The following is a 27,289-nucleotide window of genomic DNA, read 5'->3' as shown; positions in this document are numbered from 1 at the left end:
AAATACATCCCTGCATGTTTTTTTCTAATGTAGATGTAAGACAATATTAGTCTACACGTTTATTTTGCATTTCTTTCTCTAGCCTACATTATATTGAATTAACCATTTCCCTCCCTCAAAGTATTTCACATCTAGGCGACGGCCTAATTGTATTAGCCTACTATAACATATCCTAGGCTCACAAAGAAATACAACATGCACGCAAGGAACTTATTTTTTCCACAAATGTTTGTAAAAGGGGACCAATGTAAGCATGTTGAACGAAAACACAACATTTTACTAACTGAAGCAAAATAGAAATATCAAAATTCAAAATATATGTATGTGAAAATTGCGTAAAATCCGTGTGTAAAGGCTGTCAGAGAGCTCATTATGGAATCCACAGGAGCCCTTTCCACTGCAAATATTCTAATTAAACACATGAAAATGATGGCATTATGCCATTTTTTTTATTAAAATGGGGAAAAGACCCTGCAAATTATGTCTTGGTTTGCTTTGTATGCTCTCATATCCAGTTACTGCGGTTTTGTTGTGGGACCATGGCGCATGTTTTTGTAGCTTCGAACACACCGACTGTGTTTTTGCGTTTTGGTACACAACATGTACGTTCATTTCCAATGGAACACTTGCAGCACTGCGTTGCAGAGGCAGTTGCAGTGCATTCTGTGTGGTGCATAGGTTGGATTTATCGAACGTATGCGTCAAACTGTATGCATAAACGGGTTGACAGAAATGGTAGCAGAAGGTGAATGTTTAACTTTTGTTGCACACATTTCTAGATGATGCTGCATACTATTTTGCGCAATGACACAGTCGGTGTGTTCAAAGCGTTAACCTCTCATGGTGCTTTCAAGACAACTGGGAACTCGGAAAAAACGTGACGTCAGTGATCTTCAAGTCGGAAAGTCGGAGCACTAGAAAGATGCCAGAGATTCCAACTTGCAATTCCAAGTTGGATGACCATTCAAAACTTTTTTTTCCAAGTCAGAGCTCGTTTTTTTCGAGTTTCCAGTTGTCTTGGACACACAGAAGTCGGAAGTTGGAGATTTCTGAATTCCGAGTTCGCAGTTGTTTGAACGTGGCATCAAACACTTCCAACCAAACCTGTAGCCTTCTCACCCTATTGGCTGACTGGTCGATCTGTCGCTTTCGAAACCATATAAACCTGTGGCCCCGCACCTTCATTTGGGTCAAATTTATTGCGCAAATGAGAGCAATCCCACGAAAAATATGGGCACTCGAGATTTTCAAAACCTGTCTGGATTATACTAGTCCTGCCTCACTTTAAATGTATCAGAATGTCAACGACGGTTTCTCAACGAACTTGATACTTTTTTGAGGAGAAACGTTTAAAACGTGTGTTGGTTGTCATGTGTTTCTAGCCTATTTGTTATAGTGAAGGGCTTCATATGTCGATTGGAGCATCAGTCGCGAATGTCACTTTCCCCTGATCACTATAGCATACATAGGTCAGTGACTAGTGTTACCAACCGCAAGACTCCTGCAGGACCGGTGGCGATTTTTATTTATTGTAAAAATGAACCTTATTGGGAGCTACCAGCATCATCATCTGATGCACGACACGTTTCCATTCGTCCAGAGGTGTCATCAAGATAACCCCTACTTCCAAAGCTGGGTGGTGAACAACGGCGAAGTCCCCCCTGACTTCCAGATGCCTTACTCCACGGAGTTCGGGGCTCCGGGTCCGGCGCACGAAAGCCAGCTGGATGCTCTCTCGGCATGCATGGGGAAGAGGAGAGCCTCGGGGCCGAAGAAGGAGCGGAGGAGGACCGAGAGCATCAACACCGCGTTCGCCGAACTGAGAGAATGTATACCAAACGTACCCGTAGACACGAAACTGTCCAAAATTAAAACGTTACGACTAGCAACAAGTTACATTGCCTACCTAATGGACGTGCTGGCTAAAGACACTGGGGAGACCGAGGGATTCAAGGCCGAAATCAAGAAATATGATAGAGATTTGAAACGGAAACGGGAAACGGTAGGCTATGTGAACTATTTTAATAAGCTGCCTTTTATTTTTGCATAGGCCTAGGCTATATATATATAAATATAAATATATAAATATTTTACTGTCCCAAAAATCTAAATGCATATTCTGCAAACTATAGCAGCATTGTAAAAATAGTATTTATTGGAATTAGGCTCACGTAGTCTACGTTCTGCCATCAAGCTAAGTTATTGTCTTAATTATTGAGTGTAGGCCTATTTTAGGCAGAATATGATGGAATATGCACCTTCGTGATTGTGGTTTTATCTGTTGAAACAATGTTGAGGCCATAATGTTGTAATTACTGTGTAGGCCTATTCAATTAATGTTCAAATGAATTGTATGTTTGTTGGCTCTGTAAAGCGAAAACATTTAACATTTTATAGCAATGAAAGTCACTATACAATCCCATGTCAGAGAAATCATATTTTGAGCTCAATTGAACAAGCCTGAAAAGGCCTATAAAGAGAAATAATATAACATGATTCGACCTCTGGTTGTTAATTTGCACATGTAATAGGCCTAAGTGTTTATTTAATTCAGGCCATGTAATTTTACATTGAGTTTAAAATCAGTCAATATTACAATTGCATAGTGCATATATCAATATTGACTACATTTGTATTTTATTTCACAGAACGATGGCCTGCAAGAGTCATTAGGAAACGAGAAAAAGTTCAAAGGACGGACAGGTTGGCCTCAGCAAGTCTGGGCTTTGGAACTGAACCAGTGAATGTTTTGACCTCTGAGCACAGCAGCATGCAACCCACTCAAAGACTCCGTATTCAATCACGTCGCTGCAAGGAATACAACCACTTATACACATCTACTGTATATACGTGCAATGTTCAAATTCAAACAAGGTGGACTTGGTAAAATGCAATATTATGCAAATAATTCAACAACTGCCTGGTAAACGTTTCTTTGTCATTTGTCTTCTTTTAGAGAATTTAAATGAAAGTTATATAGCTTAGAATAAATATTATTTCTTGTGGATAGGCCACAATAACAAACGGAGAGACTGGGATATTTGTGGTGTTTATTCTTTACGCCTCACGGTTATGGGTAGAGCACGACAATAAGTTGACTCTACTACAACAAGACCAATGCAAAGCGGGGAAAACAGTGTTCAGCACTATTTTCCCTGCTTTGCATTGGTCTTGTTGTAGTAGAGTCGACCTACTGTCGTAGTATGTCTTGTAAAGAAAAATGTTGAATCTACCTCAAATTAATGTAACTGTCCGTTTGAAATAGAAAACTAATACATTTAGCATTTCAGGACAAATAGCCTATTATATATTAAACAATGGAACGCACAGGTTTATATTACTTCGAAATGTTACCGATAAAGGCCAATTATTAGACTACTGATATTTGGTTCTGATGAAATTGTTTTCTTCGTATGAATTCGATGTGAAATTATATTCATAATGACTTTAATTTAATCACACAATCTTTAAAACGGCAATGAAATAAGTCAGTTCTCCAACAGAATGATTAGGTAGGCTATACAAATCTTGATATGCATAGCCCTAAGCAATTATTCATTTGCTTTATTTGAGGACACATTATTTTATTTATTCAACCTTTTGTTTTATGGTGATGTAGGCCTACTAGATAATTTAATGGTTTGAGGTGCAGTAGTATAAAATATGAAAACACATGCTTCAGTGTGCAAAGGAAAATAAACAGTGGTAGGACTATCTCTGGTATATCGAGAGCTTGGGACTAAGATTCGATCTGCATTTTGTCCAAATTGAGTTACTGACATAGCCTTGTTCTGTTCCATGTTCTAACATATAGTAGCCTACTCTAAATACCCCAATTCATGTGGTTAAGTTCAAAAGAGTACAAGATAAAAATTGCTTACACCATTTATACCAAAGAGGGTTCGGGAACTTTAAAGCCAATTATCTCAGAATCATCTTTTTGAAGATAGAACCTTATCATCCCAAGCTCTCGATATCTCTAGCCATATGACTGGGGAAAAATTGATATAGGCAAGGGAAGGCCTATGCCATTTGTGATGGCAGTTACAGGCTATTTTCTTGTAGCGTACCTTCATGGTTCAGTGGTGTGAGCTAAAACATTTGATTGGCTCTACACGATATTTACCAAATTCAGAAATTAATTATAGATCAATATATATGTCTATAGCAATTACATTCTAAAATCTAAATGTAGAAGATAAATAAATACTTTTCAATTTACGGTTATATTCCTTTTGGGGGCTGGGACAGATGAACGCTGTTTCGACTGATCTAACAGAGCGGTCTTTCGATTGAACAGCCCACAAGATAAAGTCGCCCCATCAATCAATCAATTTCAAAGTATATCCTATAGGATATAATAATCGAATTAAGAGATATTATTTAAATGATACAAACATACAGTATATAGCCTATGAACAAATATTTGGTTTGGAATAGGCTATTTGCAGAGGCCTAATCATACATGAGAAAAACACGTTTCATATCAGAGGTAAACACATTTTTTTGGCCTGAATAAATAATTATTTGGCTAAATAAAAAAGGAAGAGGCTGATGAGCAAGAATCTCAATTCTCATATTTTATAACTTATAGCCTATGTGGTCTAACCTAGTTCTAGCAAGAAAGGGGTTCCTCCAGCAAAGGTGTGCATCTGTGTGCATGCAAGTTCAAGTTCATTGCTCATCAACCAATCATGCTCAGGCAATATTTCTTTGAAAAACATATGTCATTCTCAAACCTATGCGCCCAACATCAATGCAAACTATATAAATTTGCCTATACAGAAACTCAATGAAAAGGTGTGGTAGGCTATGATAGTAATTAGTAGCATGCAGGAAACCTTGTATTCCATAGCCTGTGTAGGGAAATGCATAAGACAGCCTGAGCAATGTGTCCTTATAATAATTTCCTGATATTGGCGCCTCAATTTTGGACATAGGCCTACTCATGCGTGGACTAAATTATTGCAGGGAGAAAGGGTTGTAAGCAGGCTACACATGATCAATAGTCCTTACAAAGTCATACAACTGCATTAATATATCCTACATGTAGGCCTACATGTATGTTTTTAGAAACCTAAACCAGAAATAATTACCGGGAGACCCATGGGGCGGCGCACAATTGGCCCAGCGTCGTCCAGGGTAGGGGAGGGAATGGCCGGCAGGGATGTAGCTCAGTTGGTAGAGCATGGTGTTTGCAACGCCAGGGTTGTGGGTTCGATTCCCATGGGGGGCCAGTATTAAAAAGATAATGTATGCACTAACTGTAAGTCGCTCTGGATAAGAGCGTCTGCTAAATGACTAAAATGTAAATGTGGGGCCCCAACAGAATGCTGCTGGACACCTAGTGGTGGATCTAGTAACACATAGCAACCTGGCCTCCGGGCAATTCGTATGATTTGGGGAGTTTCTTTGTATATCCCTCCATTTAGTGCCATATGTTATGTTTGGGCTGAGTAGCCACATACAGAGAGAGAGACCATAATGCACGCCTGAGGTATAGGTGCACTGTAATTCTGCATCACTAGTGATTGGGCTACATAACATCTCTCAGCGATCCCTTTGTCTATGGTTGAAAAAGCATGAAAGGAGAGAAGTTTTGTCCAGTCACTAATTCCATCCACCCACTAATCAGAAAATGGAGTGACTACCCCACAATAAACAAAGACAAGCCATTATATATGTACAGTACATTTATTAAAAGCAATAAGCAGCCATATTTAAATAAATGTGTTTTATCTATTACAACAAATGGGTTAAGCAACACAGCCAATATGCTAACATAGGAGGGGAAAAAAAAGAAGAGGGAAATCTATATGGCACTAACAAAGCTACAAGCAAAAACTCAAAAAAGCCATCGATAGTTCAGCAAATGACACATTTGACATGGCTAATTGATGGTGTAAGATGGAAAACAGTAGACATTAAGTTATTCCGTAGGACTTAAATAAGGTCTGGGACAGAGAAAACCTACTCAATACTAAGGCATAGCATCATCTGTGAATAGACCACTGACAATCAAACAAAACAGCAGTGTTGAAGTGAACAAGAAAATCCCAATTAGTGATACAGAGAAAGCAAAAACGTGTTATTTTTACGACTCCCATCTTCCACCAGCGACTATAAGCGGTAGTGTTATCGTGTGGTTGTGTGCCCACGAGACAGACAGAATTTCAACACTGTGCCAGGAGAGGAAATAGACTTGACAGCTGAGGGTGACATGATTCCTCAGAAATACACTCCAAAAGAATAGAACAAAATGTATTGTGAACACTAAGGCAAAGTACAGCCAGTGCTTGTGTGCATTGTGAAAACAATTTAGGTGGTTCAAATATGGTTAATTGCCCTCAAGTTGAGGCTTTCTACGTGCCTGTGTTAGTACAGCAACAATTTTCTTCTAAAATAATAATATTAATAATAACACATTTTAAACCCCTAATAAACAAAACTTCAATTAAATGCTTTAAATTAGTCTCAAAAGCTGAAACCAAGAAAATGACAATGAAAACACAAAGACTGAAGTAGTTACTTTCCACCAGACACACAGAGACCTTACAATCAAGAATGAACTAAAGTACTGTACTGACATTTCTCACAAAAAAGGTAGAACATTTAGTAAAGAAAAGAGTCAGACATAAAATCGCCACCAATACTTGAAAAGAGCTTGTTATTCACTGAAACGCCATTTCACTCTGCAGTATGTGTGTGTTTCAGTGTATAAGAAAGACTTGGGACAGAGCAGGTAAAGTCTGAATGTAAAATGTAAAAAAGGGTCAGGGCCAAATGCTACATCATTCAACTTCATCAGTCTTCCCATGCATGTCATACCACTGGATGAGATAACGAGTATTCTAATTGGACAGAAAATGTGCAACACTTCCCAAAACCTTATCCACCATCTTTTCATTCACAAATTGCATCCTGTCCAGTTTATTGAAATATTAAGTTTGCACACTCTCTGGTTTGACACAAGCCTTTCTTAAAGTTGTTAACAGTCCATGCAAAATACAAAAAAAAAAAAAAAAACTTTAAGGCAGTTCTCATACATTGCATTCTACCGTGTTGCTGATATCTTCATATCTTCATACCGCGTATTTTGTACATATCGGCATATTCACATTACAGAATTACAATACCCTGCGGAGAGTCTCGACAGCAGTCTTAAATCCGGTTTGGCTGGCTGGCAGGAAACACCTTATCATCAAACACACGTGTTCATGTCCAAGACTTATTGGTGCTTTATTCCAGCTGTTTGCTGCCCTCCGATTTCTGGTCCAGTCGGCTTTTGCTGCTCTTCACCATATAAATAAAGTATGTGAGAGTCTCCTTCTCGTTCACTGGGATATTCCGGAAGTGGCGACTGACAGTCTGAAAACAAATAACATTGCATTGAGGCCAAAATAATTTAGTTAGCACAGAGAATAACTACGTTCTATCCAAAGTGGTATGTAAACATTACAGAGAGGAAGAGGTCAGTTTAATCAGTCTATTGATTGAACATCTAGTTGTTTTCTCCCCAATTTTAATTAAAACATTGTGGCAAGGATTAGTGGTATGGTCAGGGGCGCAACTTTCACTGGGGACGGTGGGGGGACAGTTTCATCATTGGAATGTGATACAAAAAGAGGCAACGGTGTGCTTTAGGACCATGCGGACACCTCCGAGCAGTCGGGTAGGCTGTTTGGAGTGTTTATCCGACTGGATAAATAAACTAATAAAATAATGCCCCCCCCCCCACTTCTAAAACGAAAGCTGCGCCCCTGGGTATGGTATATAGAGTATTATATCTAAGAGGGGGAGCAGGCAAGACCAACAAAGACCAAGTGTGATCATCAGTCTGGTTAAAGGAATACTTCGGGATTTTGTCAATGAAGTCCTTTCTCTACTTCCCCAGAGTCAGATGAACTCGTGGATACCATTTGTATGTCTCTGCCTGCAGTTTAAAGCATTCCTTTAACTCCCAACCAAATCATTGACCACAATTATGTTAAGGATCAGAACTCAAATGTATAAATTCAGGAGACCCTGTCTAAACCCAAACCCAGATGATTTTATTCAAAAGACTAAGTGTGATGGGATATAAACATCCTCTACGTAGTCTCAAAACCTAGGGCTGTTGCGGTGACCGTATTACCGCCACACCAGCGGTCACGAGTCATGAAAGTAGTCAAATCCCACGTGACTGTTTAGTCACGGTAATTAGGCTTCTCCAACCTCTGATGCTGCTGATGGTCATTAGTAGCCTACCAAACTTGCTAACTGCCTGGTACTCAGCACTCTATTTGTCCCTCTAATCACTCTGACATCAATGCAAATGTAATCGAAAATCTAACCAAAACACTTCATGAGAGCGCATGACCTCATGTTGCGCAACATTTCTATAGGCTATGCAATTACGCGAGAAAACAGAGTGATGGCCTCTATTAAAAAGAGGAGAATCCCATCAGATTTCTAAAGGCTAGGCCTACTATATTTATTTCTCAACTTTCCTAATATTAAGCACATTGCTTATCTTTACAACAGGAGTATAGCCTATCTGGCTGGCATGAAAATCAACCACGGGAAAAGCATCCTCCATTCGCTATTTAAGTGCATAGATGACACTTTTTTCCCGCTGCCCCTGTTTCGAGACAGGTGCATGATAATGGTCCATTCTAAATCAAAACAAATTTCACACATATATTATTTAGTATATGTAACGACGAGATTAAATCAAGATAGTCTGATGGGTTAAAATATTAGCCCATCACTTGTGAATTATATATTATCACTTGTGAATGATGCCCAGCATAAGGCAAGAAACAATGCTATGTTTTTTTTGTGTGACTTTTTCGACTCAGTCGCACACCTCATGTAGCCTAGCCCATAGGCCTATATGTTTTGATAAGGTTTGTAAAGTGGCCAAATAACTTCTTAAAATGAAGCACATTAATCCGCTTTACACGGGGTGTAGAGCCTAACTAGCATACATTAGCAGCGCGTGAGTTTCAAGTTTGGGGAAGATCATTTTCACCATAAAAATGCACCTTTATAATAAAAACATTACATGCATAATCGCATTTGCGATCATTTTTGATAACGGTGTTTTCCCGCTAATGGAACATTTGTGCTTATAGCCTACTGCCATGTGCGCATATAATATGAAGAAATAGCCTAATAGTTGATCAACATTTAAAGTTAAACATTCTGATCTGTTGCGTCAGCCACATTGCATAAAAAAAAGTTTTTTGATGCTAGTGTTTGTATTAATTTGGGATCTATCGCATCCCACAAATGTCCAAGACTGTTTGGAATATTTATTTCTCGCACATAATAGGTCAAGTTTGTTACGTTACAGCCTTATTCTACAATGGATTAAATATTTTTTTTCACGAAACAGGTTTTTAGATTTCTTTGCATATTTATTAAAAATAAAACACAGAAATACCTTATTTACATAAGTATTCAGACCCTTTGCTGAGACTCGAAATTGAGCTCAGGTGCATCCTGTTTCCATTGATCAACCTTGAGATGTTTCTACAACTTGGAGTCCACCTGTGGTAACTTCAATTGATTGGACATTCTTTGGAAAGGCACACACCTGTCTATGCACAGGTGTGTGACATGCACAGGCATGCATGTGACATGCACCTGACATGCACAGTTGACAGTGCATGTCAGAGCAAAATCAAGCCATGAGGTCGAAGGAATTGTCCGTAGAGCTCCGAGACAGGATTGTTTCGAGGCACAGATCTGGGGAAGGGTACCAAAACATGTCTGCAGCATTGAAGGTCCCCAAGAACACAGTGGCCTACATTATTCTTAAATGGAAGCAGTTTAGAACCACCAAGACTCCTCCAAGAGCTGGCCGCCTGGCCAAACTGAGCAATCGGGGAAGAAGGGCCTTGGTCAGGGAGGTGACCAAGAACCCGATGGTCACTCTGAAAGAGCTCCAGAGTTCTTCTGTGGAGATGGGAGAACCCAGAAGGACAACCATCTCAGCAGCACTCCACCAATCAGGCCTTTACGGTAGAGTGGCCAGACGGAAGCCACTCCTCAGTAAAAGGCACATGACAGGCCCCTAAAATAGCTGTGGAGCGACGCTCCCCATCCAACCTCACAGAGCTCGAGAGGATCTGCATCATACCCAACAAGACTCGAGGCTGTAATCGCTGCCAAAGGTGCTTCAACAAAGTACTGAGTAATGTTTTTTTTCTCTCCAGTTTTTATTTATTTATTAAAATTAGCTAAAATAAAAAAGGTTTTTAATTAGTCATTATGGGGTATTGTGTGTAAATTGATGAGGGGAAAAAAACGATTTAATCCATTTTAGAATAAGGCTGTAACGTAACAAAATGTGGAAAAGGTCAAGGGTTCTGAATACTTTCCAAATGTACTTTATCTCATCCGGTTTCTGCATTAGAAAATTAGTGAAGTCCCAAATTCCCGGCGAGATATTGTGAGAATTTGTGCACTTAAGCATACGGAGCCTCAGAAATAAAAGATCCGGACACGGATTAGGAGCCCTTTGAGGATACTGGAGTTCATAGGAGAGGAAAATGACTTTGGATAAGTGCCCTAATGAAATCCCAAGACAGAAGTTACTCTTTTAGAGCTGTCCTTCTGAGACAGCTTACCAAGTTCTTTAGATAGGCCACTAACTACTGACCAAAAATATAAAACGCAACATGTGTTGGTCCCATGTTTCATGAGCTGAAATAAAATATCCCAGAAATGTTCCATATGCACCAAAAGCTTATTTCTCTCAAATGTTGTGCACAAATTTGTTTATATCCCTGTTAGTGAGTATTTCTCCTTTGCCAAGATAATCCAGCCACCTGACAGGTGTGGCATATCAAGAAGCTGATTAAACAGCATGATCATTACACAGGTGCACCTTGTGCTGGGGACAATAAAAGCCACAGACTGCAGGAATGCCCTCCAGAGCTGTGAATGTTTGTTTCTCTACCATAAGCCGCATCCAACGTAGTATTAGAGAATTTGGCAGTATATCGAACTGGCCTCACAACCGCAGACAACGTGTAACCACGCCAGCCCAGGACTTCCACAACCGGCTTCTTCACCTGAAGGGATCGTCTGAGACCAGCCACCCGGACAACTGATGAAACAGAGGAGCACTTCTGTCTGTAATAAAGCCCTTTTGTGGGGAAAAACGAATTGGCTAGGCCTGGCTCACCAGTGGGTGGGCCCATGCCCTCCCCTGCCCAGTCATGTGAAATCCATAGATTAGGTCCTAATGAATTCATTTCAATTGACTGATTTCCTTATATAAACTGTAACTCAGTAAAATCATTGAAATTGTCGCGTTTATATTTTTGTTCTATATATATATATATATATATATATATATATATATATAAAAAAGTATTTGATCCCCTGCTGATTTTGTACGTTTGCCCACTGACAAAGAAATGATCAGTCTATAATTTTTATTTCAACAGTGAGAGACAGAATAACAACAAAACAATCCAGAAAAACTAATGTCATAGATGTTATAAATTGATTAGTATTTTAATGAGGGAAATATGTATTTGACCCCCTCTCAATCAGAAAGATTTCTGGCTCCCAGGTGTGTTTTATACAGGTAACGAGCTGAGATTAGGAGCACACTCTTAAAGGGAGTGCTCCTAATCTCAGTTTGTTACCTGTATAAAGGACACCTGTCCACAGAAGCAATCAATCAATCAGATTCCAAACTCTCCACCATGGCCAAGACCAAAGAGCTCTCCAAGGATGTCAGGGACAAGATTGTAGACCTACACAAGGCTGGAATGGGCTAGAAGACCATCGCCAAGCAGCTTGGTGAGAAGGTGACAACAGTTGGTGCGATTATTCGCAAATGGAAGACACACAAAATAACTGTCAATCTCCCTCAGCCTGGGGCTCCATGCAAGATCTCACCTCGTGGAGTTGCAATGATCATGAGAACGGTGAGGAATCAGCCCAGAACTACACGGGAGGATCTTGTCAATGATCTCAAGGCAGCTGGGACCATAGTCACCAAGAAAACAATTCGTAACACACTACGCCGTGAAGGACTGAAATCCTGCAGCGCCCGCACGGTCCCCCTGCTCAAGAAACCACATATGCAGGGCCGTCTGAAGTTTGCCAATGAACATCTGAATGATTCAGAGGAGAACTGGGTGAAAGTGTTGTGGTCAGATGAGACCAAAAATCGAGCTCTTTGGCATCAACTCAACTCGCCGTGTTTGCAGGAGGAGGAATGCTGCCTATGACCCCAAGAACACCATCCCCACCGTCAAACATGGAGGTGGAAACATTATGCTTTGGGGGTGTTTTTCTGCTAAGGGGACAGGACAACTTAACAGCATTAAAGGGACAATGGACGGGGCCATGTACCGTCAAATCTTGGGTGAGAACCTCCTTCCCTCAGCCAGGGCATTGAAAATGGGTCGTGGATGGGTATTCCAGTATGACAATGACCCAAAACACACGGCCAAGGCAACAAAGGAGTGGCTCAAGAAGCACATTAAGGTCCTGGAGTGGCCTAGCCAGTCTCAAATCTCTGGAAGACTGAAACAGGTTTCCCTCAAGAATTTCCCTGTATTTAGCGCCATCCAACATTCCTTCAATTCATAAGAGTTTCCCAGTCCCTGCCGATGAAAAACATCCCCACAGCATGATGCTGCCACCACCATGCTTCACTGTGGGGATGGTGATGAGGTGTTGGGTTTGCGCCAGACATAGCGTTTTCCTTGATGGCCAAAAAGCTCAATTTTAGTCTCATCTGACCAGAGTACTTTCTTCCATATGTTTGGGGAGTCTCCAACATGCCTTTTGGCGAACACATGCCTGTTTGCTTATTCTTATCTTTAAGCAAAGGCTTTTTTCTGCCACTCTTCCGTAAAGCCCAGCTCTGTGGAGTGTACGGCTTAAAGTGGTCCTATGGACAGATACTCCAATCTCCGCTGTGGAGCTTTGCAGCTCCTTCAGGATGATCTTTGGTCTCTTTGTTGCCTCTGATTAATGCCTTCCTTGACTGGTCCATGAGTTTTGGTGGGCAGCCCTCTCTTGGCAGGTTTGTTGTGGTGCCATAGTCTAACATTTTTAATAATGGATTTAAAATGGTGCTCTGTGGGATGTTCAAATTTCGGGATATTTTTTATAACCCAACCCTGATCTGTACTTCCCCACAACGTTGTCCCTGACAAAAAAATAAGAAAATTGAGATTCTTCAAATACCCACCCTTTGCCTTGATGACAGCTTTGCGCTCTCTTGGCATTCTCTCAACCAGCTTCATGAGGTAGTCACCTGGAATGCATTTCAATTAACAGGTGTGCCTTGTTAATAGTTAATTTGTGGAATTTCTTTCCCTCTTAATGCGTTTGAGCCAATCAGTTGTGTTGTGACAAGGTAGGGGTTATACAGAAGATAGCCCTATTTGGTAAAAGGCCAAGTCCATATTATGGCAAGAACAGCTCAAATAAGCAAAGAGAAACGACAGTCCATCATTACTTTAAGACATGAAGGTCAGTCAATATGGAACATTTCAAGAACTTTGAAAGTTTCTTCAAGTGCAGTCACAAAAACCATCAAACGCTATGATGAAACTGGCTGTCAGGAGGACTGCCACAGGAATGGAAGACCCACAGTTACCTCTGCTGCAGAGGATAAGTTTCATGAAAGTTACCAGCCTCAAAAATCGCAGCCCAAATAAATGCTTCACAGAGTTCAAGTAACAGACATCTCAACAGCAACTGTTCAGAGGAGACAATGTGAATCAGGCCTTCATGGTCGAATAGCTGAAAAGAAACCACTACTAAAAGGACACCAATAAGAAGAAGAGACTTGCTTGGGCCAAGAAACACGAGCAATGGACATTAGACCGGTGGAAATGTGTCCTTTGGTCTGGAGTCCAATTTGGAGATTTTTGGTTCCAACCGCTGTATCTTTGTGAGACGCGGTGTGGGTGAACGGATGATTTCCGCATGTGTATTTCCCACCATAAAGCATGGAAGAGGAAGTGTTATGGTGTGGGGGTGCTTTGCTGGTGACACTGTTTAACACTTTTTTGGTTACTACATGATTCCATATGTGTTATTTCATAGTTTTGATGTCTTCACTATTATTCTACAATGTAAAAAATAGTAAACAATAAAGAAAAACCTTTGAATGAGTAGGTGTGTCCAAACTTTTGACTGGTAGTATGTATGTATATGTGTGATATATATACAGTGGGGAGAACAAGTATTTGATACACTGCCGATTTTGCAGGTTTTCCTACTTACAAAGCATGTAGAGGTCTGTAATTTTTATCATAGGTACACTTCAACTGTGAGAGACGGAATCTAAAACAAAAATCCAGAAAATCACATTGTATGATTTTTAAGTAATTAATTTGCATTTTATTGCATGACAAAAGTATTTGATCACCTACAAACCAGTAAGAATTCCAGCTCTCACAGACCTGTTAGTTTTCTTTAAGAAGCCCTCCTGTTCTCCACTCATTACCTGTATTAACTGCACCTGTTTGAACTCGTTACCTGTATAAAAGACACCTGTCCACACACTCAATCAAACAGACTCCAACCTCTACACAATGGCCAAGACCAGAGAGCTGTGTAAGGACATCAGGGATACAATTGTAGACCTGCACAAGGCTGGGATGGGCTACAGGACAATAGGCAAGCAGCTTGGTGAGAAGGCAACAACTGTTGGCGCAATTATTAGAAAATGGAAGAAGTTCAAGATGACGGTCAATCATCCTCGGTCTGGGGCTCCATGCAAGATCTCACCTCGTGGGGCATCAATGATCATGAGGAAGGTGAGGGATCAGCCCAGAACTACACGGCAGGACCTGGTCAATGACCTGAAGAGAGCTGGGACCACAGTCTCAAAGAAAACCATTAGTAACACACTACGCCGTCATGGATTAAAATCCTGCAGCGCACGCAAGGTTCCCTTGCTCAAGCCAGCGCATGTCCAGGCCCATCTGAAGTTTGCCAATGACCATCTGGATGATCCAGAGGAGGAATGGGAGAAGGTCATGTGGTCTGATGAGACAAAAATAGAGCTTTTTGGTCTAAACTCCACTCGCCGTGTTTGGAGGAAGAAGAAGGATGAGTACAACCCCAAGAACACCATCCCAACCCTGAAGCATGGAGTTGGAAACATCATTCTTTGGGGATGCTTTTCTGCAAAGGGGACAGGACGACTGGACCATATTGAGGGGAGGATGGATGGGGCCATGTATCGCAAGATCTTGGCCAACAACCTCCTTCCCTCAGTAAGAGCATTGAAGATGGGTCGTGGCTGGGTCTTCCAGCATGACAACAACCCGAAACACACAGCCAGGGCAACTAAGGAGTGGCTCCGTAAGAAGCATCTCAAGGTCCTGGAGTGGCCTAGCCAGTCTCCAGACCTGAACCCAATTGAAAATCTTTGGAGGGAGCTGAAAGTCTGTATTGCCCAGCGACAGTCCTGAAACCTGAAGGATCTGGAGAAGGTCTGTATGGAGGAGTGGGCCAAAATCCCTGCTGCAGTGTGTGCAAACCTGGTCAAGACCTACAGGAAACGTATGAACTCTGTAATTGCAAACAAAGGTTTCTGTACCAAATATTAAGTTCTGCTTTTCTGATGTATCAAATACTTATGTCATGCAATAAAATGCAAATTAATTACTTAAAAATCATACAATGTGATTTTCTGGATTTTTGTTTTAGATTCCGTCTCTCACAGTTGAAGTGTACCTATGATAAAAATTACAGACCTCTACATGCTTTGTAAGTAGGAAAACCTGCAAAATCGGCAGTGTATCAAATACTTGTTCTCCCCACTGTGTGTGTGTATATATATATATATATATATATACACACATACACACACACACACACACACACACACACACACATACATATGCATATAAATAAAACTAACTAAACAGGACAGCACGGCTGTACAAAATAAATGCATGCGGTAAAAATCTGTAATGTAAGAATATTAAAGCCTGCCTACTATCATTGTGGCAATAAACAATAAACCGTTCGTCATTTGGATATATTGACACTAAGCAGTACAAGCCATAATTAGGTTGGAATAAGCTTATTTGGACAAGGAATGAGATTGCAAAAGAGGGCCGTGAGTAATTCCTCCTGGCCGTGGGTCTGGCACTTAGGCTTTCTATTCTACCAGCCAGCTCCCCTTTGGCCAAGATGTCAAGCAGAACTGGTTTCGCAAGTTGCAGTTTGTTTTGGATAGCCACTGGGAGACTTGGCATCCAAACGGACCATTGTATTTAATAGTCCAGTATTATGAAGTACATCTAGATTGCAAAATGCCAAAACTCCATATAGAACAACAATACATTAATCAAAGTGAAATATTTTGCCTGGTGCTTGTCTTTAGATGGATTAGATGCCCCACGGTTGTGTACACTGTTAGCGGTCTATGACATATTACTAACATCTTACTGCTGTAGGTCCAGGGGTTAAAAAATTAATAAATCCCATGACAAACTTAAGTTGATCTCAGATCGATTGTCTAGGGCCAAGTTAACCTCCCCTTTCATGTAAGAAAGTCATGACCATCATCCTTTTAGAGAAAGCGGATAATTTTGTACATGTATTAAACAGTGAGACAATTTCCAGTTCCCTTGCTTAGGGGGTCTGAGGTCATCCCGGGGATGCTCTTTAAAAAAGGCCAATCTACTCCAAAATGAATGAAAATAAAATTATGCTGACACCATCTAAAATATACATTTTAAATGAGCCCAATAACATATTGGTCAAAATGTAACATATATTGGAACATGCATATAGCCTATGCATGGTCTATATCAGGGTTTCCCAACCCTCTCCTCGGGCCCCCCCAGGCGTTTCACATTTTAGTTTTAACCCTAAACTGGCACACCGGTTTCCATTAGTCAAAGGCTTGACGATTAGTTGACTAATTGAATCAGGTCAATTAGTCAACTAAGGAGAGGGTTGGGGAAACCCTGGTCTATATTATGTTGTTGTTGTTGTTAAGATGCCATTGCCCCTTCAAGAGCTCTGTTGCATAGTGATGGCATTCCGAGTCTTTTCGATAAACTGGATAATCTGTTCACCTAAAAGTGCCGTTCATTTGGATCCCTAATGGCTCTTCATTCAGTAGTGCTTAGAAATTGACCTAAAACCATGAAAATAGTTCATCTCTAATTTAAAGCCTAAAACATTGCCTACCATTATGTCAGATCATGAAATGTGAGTTCAAATACAATCTCAAAGGACTTCAAAAAAGAAAAGACATGCAATTAAAAAAAGAAAAGAATGATCACGCTCATTTTCCTTCTTTTTCTTAAAGCGCTTTGAGATTGTAGTGAAAACCGCTATACGAACGGCTCTTTTTGGTGAACGTCGGGAATCGAATGTGTGAAAGAGCCATTAATTTGGCTCCCTGATTTGCATACTGTTACTATCTTTTCTGAAGATGATAATTCCTCATTGCAGAAACAATATAGTGAGGAGAGAGCCTTATTCTGGTCCACGCTTTTTTCAGTGTGTTAAAATATATAATTTTTAAGGCTATCTAATAGTTCATTAATGGCTTGAGCAGTCAGCGCCAGGAGGAAGTATAGAGTTGAGGCAGTTCAGAACCACTAGGCTACTGTTGCGCTAAAGCGCTAAACAGCTGCGCCTAAACATTTTTTGAAACTCCGGTTGTAACTGCATTCGTTGAAAGATGCCACTCCTGCAATTTAAGGTGTAGAGAAATAAGCACGGTAGCAATGGAAACCTGGGGGGACCCCCCCCCTTTTTAACAAAGGCCAAAATTGCTTTCAAAATAAATTTGCCAAAAGTGCTTTCCAACGTGTTTTCCCGCGATTGCATTAACAATTGTTGTGCATTGAATGCTTGTCAGAATAGATGTTTCTCCCCATATGGCTCCTGCAACATGAATGCGCCTCAAAATGAATATTTATCTTGCATAGAACACACAAGTTGACTAGGTAAATAGGTAAACTATTCTACTATGGGGTTGTCTGAGTTTGTTTTAATAACATTACATGGCAAAAATAGTAGCACTGGAAAGTTGCATCCTGAGTGATAAAGTATAGGCTTTGAATTACTTTGCCAGCAGCTACACAACGCTGAGTTAAGCGCTGCGGTGCTGCGTATTATATACTATTTAATTCCCTTCATTTTAACATCGGAGCGTCAGCAACAATCAATCATGTCAGTTCTGGGAACACAGCGTAACAGAAAATAAAATATTTGAGAATACACTTATTTGGGAATATATTTCATAAAACAGACATGGCATGGTATTAGGCTATATCATCTCCAAATATTTTTTATTGCAGATCTCAAAAATGACCTGTCCAGAATCCATATGATGGAAATCCGTCACAGTGACGGAGAACTTTAACCCCTGTGTAGGCATACTTGTCTTTCTTGCACTTGTAGAAATATTTTTTTTAACAAAAGGCATTTCTTACTAGCACTTCTTTCACTAACAGTTGCTTGCAGTGACTGTGATATGTGGTTGTCCTACCTAACTTAGTTGAATGCATACTAAGTCGCTCTGGATAAGATCGAATGCTAAATGACTAAAATAATAGTTGGCCTACCTCAGCCAGTTGGGCCTTGTTCAAGCCAGGTCTGGTCTGGAGCTTGTAGTGTCTCTTGTAGCGTCTCAGCGTGTTCACCTGAAGCTGGAACAGGTCCACCTAACATCACAGAAACAGACATTGTGAGGAAAGAGTGGTGTTATCCATTAAGCATTGCATATCTTTAAGCACATTTTACTGTTCTCTATCAATTACATTTCACACACAAAAAATGCATAGAGCTGTCATGCTATTAGGCCTTTTCATCATGTCATCTTATGTTATTTTTCATATCTATTTAAGTTGCTATTATTTTCTTCAAGGAGAAGCAGTGTCATTCTTTAGAGACATGATTAAAGGGAGGACAATGGGCTCGTTTTCCCGGCTGTTACCTCTGGCACTTCCACATCATGATCCGGAGACTCCCCTCCATCGTCACTTGTCTTCCTCTTCCTTTTGTTACGGACACTCTGGATGAAGTTTTTGTGGAAGTCGCATATGTAGAGGTGTCGAACCTAAAATAAGAGGAATATACACTGAGTGTACAAAACATTTTCCATGACATATACTGACCAGGTGAATGCTATGATCCCTTATTGATGTCACTTGCTATATTCACTTCAAATCAGTGTAGATGACGGGGAGGAAACAAGTGATATCTCCTAAGACTCTCGCTCCTATAAGATGGGAAGGTAGAGCAGGCAGTGGCCCGGTTGTGTGAACCAAAGGTGCCTAGCCTGAGGCACAGAAGTTTAGGTCTGTAATCATACAGACCTCCTCCCACGCATTTGGGTCTAGGGAGTCCAGTTGCTTCCCCCACCTCCTCCAGTAGCTCAGCCTGATAAGCCAACAATACAGAGGCCTTGTACATCTTCTGAAAAATGGAGGCAGTAAAGCGCTCCGTCTTTCTAGGGAGTGAGGGCCTGAAGTGGTCAGCCAGTGACTGCTCCACCGAGGGAGGGTTGCGACACCCGGATTCCTCCATATTGTGCATGTCCAGGCTCGGGGATGCCTCTAGCAAGAATCTTGCTAGTGAAGGGTTTGTCCCACAAGCTCTTAGCTTCCCTGAGGCAAGCTGGTACCGCAGGGAGCAGTTGTTTTACCGGGGCTGTATGAGACGGGAGTCTCTTCCCGTTGTAAAGGTCCTTTAACGGGACCGAGACCCTATGGGAGACGACCACTCAATGCAGAGTCTGGCCGCGGCTCGCGTGCAGGCATGGAGGAGCTCAAGGGGAAGCTTCACTGCTCTTGGGCAGTCAGACCTGAGGGCCTGAGAGGGCGTGGGAACAGTCATCAGCTCAAGAGGTGGGGGGCTATCTCGAGGATATCCGTGAGATTAATCCCATCGTCATCCCCTAACTCGCCTTCCCCTGACACTACATCATCACACAGTGAGAGGAGGGAGTCGGGGCTATCCATGACCTCGCCCCACCTGGTCTCGGTTGCAGGGAGCTGAGCGTTCATTCTTTTATTAGACGAATCCACCAGTATTTGGACAAAGCACCTCAAGCTATTTTCTTGTTGTTGTAACAACTGCTTGTAGAACTATTTTTGTTCGTTTAAAAGATCCTTCACGTGTGACAGAGACACACCACTGTCCTCGACAATGGTACTCCTGCAGGCTTTGGTCTTTGTCATGGTCGCTAGCAACGTAGGTTACGCTGTTACTCCTCGCAGTTCCAGACAGGGCAGGTCACAGGGAAGATTGAAAACAACAGACAGCCACAAACTCGGGACAATCCGCGGTCCCAGCCACAATGGCTAACCGCGTCGCAGGCTGCGTTCAAGCCCTCAAGAAAACCCTGCTAGCTTGATATGCTGCTAGCTAGCAGCTAGGCTAGTTGCAATGCCAAATAGCTCCTCAGACCTGTCCTTGGTCGGCAGGATCACTGGACAGAGACTAGCAATCCCAGCAACTGATGCCAACTGTGTCGTGGGATCCAAACTAAAAAGTTAGCTAGCTACTAAGAACTTCCCAATACAATTTCAAAACAACAAACTTTTCAAAACAACAAATACGAGCTCTTCCTCATTCCACATTCAACAGGAAGTGACGTCTGATGGTATGTATTTAACTTGTGTTCTTGACAAACATAATTTTGGAGAGCAAAGGGAAGAATAATTGATATTGGAGTTAGCCTAAAGCCTAACCAAGTGTGGCGTAGTAGCTCTGGTAATGTTGTGTTGGGAGAGCCACAGGAAGAATCCTAAACTCTGCACAAGGAGCAGGTTTTCGTCCACTCAACCAGGGCCAGTGTTATCGCCTGTCCAAATAAAATATTGATAATTTTTTCGACCGAGATGCACGCGGACAGAAAGACACATCAATCTCAGATAAATCATCAGAGCGAGCGAAACAGCGCCCCTCTGTCTCAGTATGTGTAGCCCATGTATCTGATGCTGGGCTACATACAATAAAACAGAGGAGCGCGGTTTTGCGCGCTCTGATGTTTTCTCTGGTGAGATACTAGTTCTAGCCACTTGCAAATTGAAGAAAAGTTGGCGGGTGCACAGTGCACTGTTCGGATGCTGGAATTAATTTGGGTGAACATGGGAAGGTAACCTACTTTTTGAAGTGATTTGTTTGACAATCAGATTAAAACATCATGACTGGTTGTGTTCATGCCACATTAAAAAGGAAATACATTTTTACAGTTAAATTACAAGTCTTTACTATAAAACTCACACTAGAACTGCTGCTCATGAATTAAAACATTGTATTACTTATTTTTACAGTCCCCCTCAGTCCTTGACTATTCCTAAATAAGTCTATAAAATACGTTGTTAGAATCTTAATATCACAAACAGAACTGGTGTTATAACCAAAATGGTATGTACCCTATCAGTCCACCGAATCCAAGCAGCCTTATGAGTCTACTCTGGCCTACTTGGAGTACACAGTGAGTGTGTGCGTAATTTACAAATGGCAAGAAGACCAAGACGAATGGATGCACATGCTGCATTACCGTTGCTACAAAATCTGAATGAAAATGACTCAGATGGTGGGGAAGAAATTAATCATAATGACAACCGATGATTATTCTTCCGATTCTGAGCCTTAGCCTGAACCCACACATCTGAGGCATAAGCGGAAAAAAGCCAGAAAGGTGTGCACTGACAGGTGCCCGCGTCACCACCAAATTAAAACGGTGAGACAGGAGAGAGGAAGGGACGGCACCGTTTGGATAGAACAAGCTGGTGACAATGCTACGAGCCGATTATTAGCACAAAATGTAATAACAGAGAGCAGGCCCTACCATCTCAAGCAAAAAACATCAGCAACATGCTCCAACTGATGCCATTGCGTGAAGACGCACACCATATAAGCACGAGCCGACAATAATTAACTGCTGTCATCGATGCACTGTAAGTCGCTCTGGATAAGAGCGTCTGCTAATTGACAAAAAAAATAAAAAAATAATCGACACTACTTTTTTCACATTTTGTTACGTTAAAGCCTTATTCTAAAATGGATTAAATTGTTTTTTCCCCTTCATCAGTCTACACACAATACCCCATAATGACAAAGCAAAAAAAGGTTTTTAGAAATTTTTGTAAATGTATTACAAATAAAAGTATTCAGACCCTTTCCTCAGTACATTGTTGAAGCACCTTTGGCAGTGATTACAGCCTCGAGTCTTCTTGCGTATGACGCTACAAGCTTGGCACACCTGTTTTTAGGGAGTTTCTCCAATTCTTCTCTGCAGATCCTGTCAAGCTCTGTCAGGTTGGATGGGGAGCGTCGCTGCACAGCTATTTTCAGGTCTCTCCAGAGATGTTCGATCGGGTTCAAGTCCGGGCTCTGGCTGGGCCACTCAAGGACATTGAGACTTGTCCCGAAGCCACTCCTGCGTTTTCTTGGCTGTGTGCTTAGGGTTGTTGTCCTGTTGGAAGGTGAACCTTCGCCCCAGTCTGAGGTCCTGAGTGCTATGGAGCAGGTTTTCATCAAGGATCTCTCTGTACTTTGCTCCGTTCATCTTTCCCTCGATCCTGTCTAGTCTTCAAGTCCCTGACTCTGAAAAAAATCCCCACAGCATGATGCTGCCACCACCATAGGGATGGTGCCAGGTTTCCTCCCGACGTGACGCTTGGCATTCAGGCCAAAGAGTTCAATCTTGGTTTTATCAGACCAAATAATCTTGTTTCTCATGGTCTGACAGTCTTTAGGTGCCTTTTGGCAAACTCCAAGCAGGCTGTCATGTGCCTTTAACTGAGGAGTGGCTTCCGTCTGGCCACTCTACCATAAAGGCCTGATTGGTGGAGTGCTGCAGAGATGGTTGTCCATCTGGAAGGTTCTCCCATCTCCACAGAGGAACTCTGGAGCTCTGTCAGAGTGACCATCGGGTTCTTGGTCACCTCCCTGACCAAGGCCCTTCTCACACAATTGCTCAGTTTGGCCGGGCGGCTAGCTCTAGGAAGAGCCTAGGTGGTTCCAAACTTCTTCCATTTAAGAATGATGGAGGCCACTGTGTTCTTGGGGACCTTCAATGCTGCAGACATTTTTTGGTACCCTTCCCCAGATCTGTTCCTCGACACAATCCTGCCTCGGAGCTCTACGGACAATTCCTTCAACCTCATGGCTTGGTTTTTGCTCTGACATGCACTGTCAACTGTGGGACCTTCTATACACAGGTATGTGCCTTTCCAAATCATGTCCAATCAATTGAATTTCCCACAGGTGGACGCCAAACAAGTTGTGGAAACATGAAGGATGATCAACTGAAATCAAGGTAAAGGGTGGCTATTTGAAGAATCTCATATTTGTTTAACACATTTTTGGTTACTACATGATTGCATATGTTATTTCATAGTTTTGATGTCTTTACTATTATTCTACAATGTAGAAAATAGTAAAAATAAATAAAAACCCCTGAATGAGTAGGTGTTCTAAAACTTTTGACCGGTAGAGTATATTAGGCTATCAACGAGTATGGCTAAGCTATTCTTCATAGTGCCAGTGAATTTTAGTTGAACATCACCAAATGCATCAGTTTAATTAGGCCTAAATGAATGAAAAGTATTGCCTATAGCTTATTTAATGAAACCCTGGCTGGCTGTTGATGTCCTAGGTCAGGGCTCTCCAACCATGATCTTGGAGAGCTACATTCCAGTAGGTTTTCACGCCAACCCCAGTTGTAACTAATCTGATTCCGTTTATCAACCAGCTAATTATTGAATCAGATGCGCAAGATTAGAAAACCTACAGGATGGTAGCTCTCCACGAACAGGGTTGGAGAGCCCTGTCCTAGGCAATAGATCGCAAAGCAGCATCCCTGCTAAACTTTTTGTTCACTTTCTCATCCATAAACACAGTCAAGTGCAAATAGGGTTCAGCAGATCAAATCAGCAGGATGTGGGGCATTGTTTTTAGGAAGGACGTCAACCATGGATAGATTGCTAAAATAATGATTATGATCACACTTCATCAATTTTTATATTATCGGGAGACCTATACATTTGGCAGCCAAGCACGAGTTATCAGTGTAACCTATTCTCGTCTAGAAATGATGTCGAAATATATTCACGCCTATAATAAAAACCTACAGGCTTCCGTCATGAGTCGATCAAAACATTATAATAATTATAATAATTACAAGAGGCCGTTTGGAAAAACTAATCCTGTGTGAATCATCGTCTGGAATAACGCATATGCTTGGATAATTACAAAACCAACGTCTCATAATACCCGTCCGAATAGGGCTATAACATAGCAAAGAATTGGCTTATCAGCATAGAGTGCGCCGCATCATCCCATGGGATCCGTCAAGGCTGCACACAGCAGAAAAATCACTGAAATATTATTCCTACACATATCCCCTTATATATTCAAAAAATGTAGGCCTTTTTTAAGCAAATGGGCAGCATCATGTTCATGTCAGTGCTTTAGAACGCAAATGTAGTCTTCCTAGTAGGTCTGCAATAATGAGGTGCTGTGTATGTGTGTGCGCATCCGGTTCAGCGTGTTTTGGGAGTCGAGCAAGAGCCGACTCTTTTCGACTCCAAAAATACTGGAGTCGTGCACTACTAGTTCTGCAGGGTGAAACCAAAATTGTCTATATGCACACTGCGGTTATAAACATGCAGCGCCCCCTATGAGTCGCTTACTACAAGCCACGCCCACTGCCATTGGGTTGTTAAGCACTGTCTCTGACACACACACTCCAGAACAGTACGTGGCGGTAATGCACCAACGTTTTACCGCAGTTCTATTAACGTTACAGCGAGTGAAGTAGCTAGTTAGAGAGACAACCCAACTCTCGCGTGGTGGTTACCCTCGCCGTAACGTTAAAATAACTGCGGGAGAGAAGTGCTCTTCAGGCTCGGGCGAAGGACACTGTGCCCGTGGCCTGGCTCGCTAACAGTTGTCGCAGCATGTAGAAAGAGATGCGTAGTGGGCGCGGCATGTAGTAAACGCCGTCTGCAGATGGACCCTTCTCGGTGAAACAGCCAAGGCTCGGATTGGAGGTGGGGGAGCAACCCTCCTTGTTTGCTGTTCCAAATAAAACCATAAGCAATCAGAAGTCCACAATGTTCCGTGATACATGATTATGGCGCAGAACAATTGTAAAACAATAACTAATAGATTAGTGAGGTTGAATTTGCCAACAAGCGTGCTCGATTAGCAAATTCTTGCCTAGCAAACTGTCAGCGGGAACGTCTAGGGGGCTAACTAGCTACCTCGTCTCATAGTTAGTACAGCTAGTTAGCAATAACCACTTACGCTTTTGTCGATATCCAGCTTTAGTTTTTTTTGCGATATGCTTTTCTGGATCCGCTTGCTGAAGGAAGCGTTTCCAGCTGATCGTCCGCAGCGCTCACCGTCCTCAATCAAACAACAAGTCTGGCCATAAAACGGTGGCGCCGGGGGTCCATCGTGACTGTCTTCTTCTGTGCTGAACCCGTTCATGATAACTAGTTGGTTTGGGGATCTTCTTGTAAAAACCACTGAGAACGTTCTTCTCTCGTCCCACAATGTCAACTTTCTACTACAGACAAGCGTAAACGTCGTTATCTATTTTTATTTTTTTACTAAACCAAAGCGAAAAATGTGGTAATAAAATGACACTTTACTAAGTTTCGTCGTAAAGCTAGGTACCCATCCCACAATACAAGCTAGAATGCCAAGAAACAGGACCGCAATGTGGCTTACTAGCTAAGTAACGTTACTGCTAACGAACAAATTCCTAAACTGACAACGCGCAACCGTTACTTTTCTATCATTCGTACATGCCGCTCTAAACAGTTCACATATATCAAACTAAATCGGAACACTTCAATCGTCTTTCACTGACTAAACAACTTTGAAGACATCACGTATTTCATAGACTTCACCTCAACAGCCGCGGTATTCTTTCAGAATAGCTTGTACAATGAACATGTCCTGCTCCTGCAGCGGAAGTTTTCTTACTGGATCACTATTGGTCATTTTCTAATAGAGGCGGGATTAACATGTTTGTATTGCTCTTCGGTTGGTTAAAATGTATGTAAATTCAGTTGTTGCTTCCTGGATTACGATGCGTATTTGTTTTGTATGAAAAGACGAGTCTGACACGGCCACTGTGCTATCTTCATACTGACGTGCGTTATATACGGACATTATCACCATACTAGATATGTAGTGGCGTAATAATGTTATATGATGTACAGTTTTATATTTTGTTTTCTGTGTAATGTAAGTACCTTAATGTGTTTGGACCCCAGGAAGAGTAGCTGCTAATGGAGATCCTTAATACAAATACTGTACTATGATAGTCTGATATTATTTCAGTCTAATAACACTGTCGTTGTGTAGTCTCCTTTCGAATATGCACACAAGAGTTATCAAGTTGTTAAAATACAGAAAGTAATTTCATCCTTGGTCTTGTAAATGTAGCCTACCACTGCCCTAACCAGGACGTTTCCCAAAAGCATGTTGGCTAAATTAAGATGCTTTTGGGATACCGGGCCTCGATGAAATAGCCTTATTGCCCTTGACAGTTTCTTCTAAACTAGCTAGTAGATTCATTTTAAATATGAATAAACAGTGGATTTTAAAAAATGTAGGATTACAGACTGTGACACTCAATTATAATTCTGCTGCAAATTAAAATGGTGATTAGACATCTCAACTATGAATGGAACAAGGCCCAAACTACATTCAATGCTTTAAATTGGTGCTTTTAGGAGACAATGTCATCCTCACAAAGTAACTACAGTCAGAGGAGTACTTTGCTACAGTATAGAAAAACAGTAGTAATCTTTGTCGTCATGTAACTTTGGTGACCAGATACTCCCGGATTTGTGGCCTGTCCCCAGCTAGAGCTGTCCCCTGAAATGTCCCGATTTTAATTTCCCAAAATCTGATCACTTTACTTCACATTCACGTTGCATTCTTTTGCCACTAAGGGGAGCCAAAGTGCAAACTTGATAGGGAATTTATTGCTCAACTTTTCTCATGTGTAAAAATATAAAACGCAGAATATAACAAGTTATAGGTATGGATTAATTAGTCTAACGAAAGTAAAGTACAGTACTGTGCCTTCGGTCAGCTCCCAATGACAGGCCTGAGGCTAAACTTGTCATATTATGCCATCTACTTGTTATTCATGAACATAGCACATGGTGTTAGGTAGCCAGGTCAGAAGCACAAACAACTATCAAATGCGTATTAATAAATATTATTTATTTAGTAAATCTTACTTTAACATTTTTATATTAAGATAATTTCATTTATGTACACATTTATTGGTGCAACTTTTTCC

At 41.4% G+C, this 27,289-nt stretch overlaps 2 protein-coding genes across 2 annotated transcripts; one reads left to right on the top strand and one right to left on the bottom strand.

The window, feature by feature from the left end:
• Positions 1–1,225: 1,225 nt before the first annotated feature.
• LOC311136134 (heart- and neural crest derivatives-expressed protein 1-like) lies at positions 1,226–2,986 on the top strand. Its single transcript, XM_084170221.1, has 2 exons — positions 1,226–2,002; positions 2,649–2,986. Exons 1-2 carry the CDS (start codon positions 1,538–1,540, stop codon positions 2,742–2,744), a joined length of 561 nt encoding a protein of 186 aa, XP_084026347.1. The 5' UTR covers positions 1,226–1,537; the 3' UTR covers positions 2,745–2,986.
• Positions 2,987–5,681: 2,695 nt separating this feature from the next.
• Positions 5,682–25,920, bottom strand: sap30l (sap30-like). Its single transcript, XM_084170987.1, has 4 exons — positions 25,270–25,920; positions 18,941–19,063; positions 18,570–18,668; positions 5,682–7,368 (listed from the first exon to the last, which is right to left on the bottom strand). The coding sequence occupies exons 1-4, from the start codon at positions 25,453–25,455 to the stop codon at positions 7,240–7,242; spliced, it is 537 nt and encodes a 178-aa protein (XP_084027113.1). The 5' UTR covers positions 25,456–25,920; the 3' UTR covers positions 5,682–7,239.
• Between the last annotated feature and the right edge of the window lie 1,369 nt (positions 25,921–27,289).

This window comes from Coregonus lavaretus, assembly GCF_964263955.1.
Source record: "Coregonus lavaretus genome assembly, chromosome: 10".
In the NCBI taxonomy this organism is placed as follows: Eukaryota; Metazoa; Chordata; class Actinopteri; order Salmoniformes; family Salmonidae; genus Coregonus; species Coregonus lavaretus.
The sequence above is the reverse complement of the archived record's forward strand: the minus strand, read 5'-3'. Positions and strand labels throughout refer to the sequence as shown.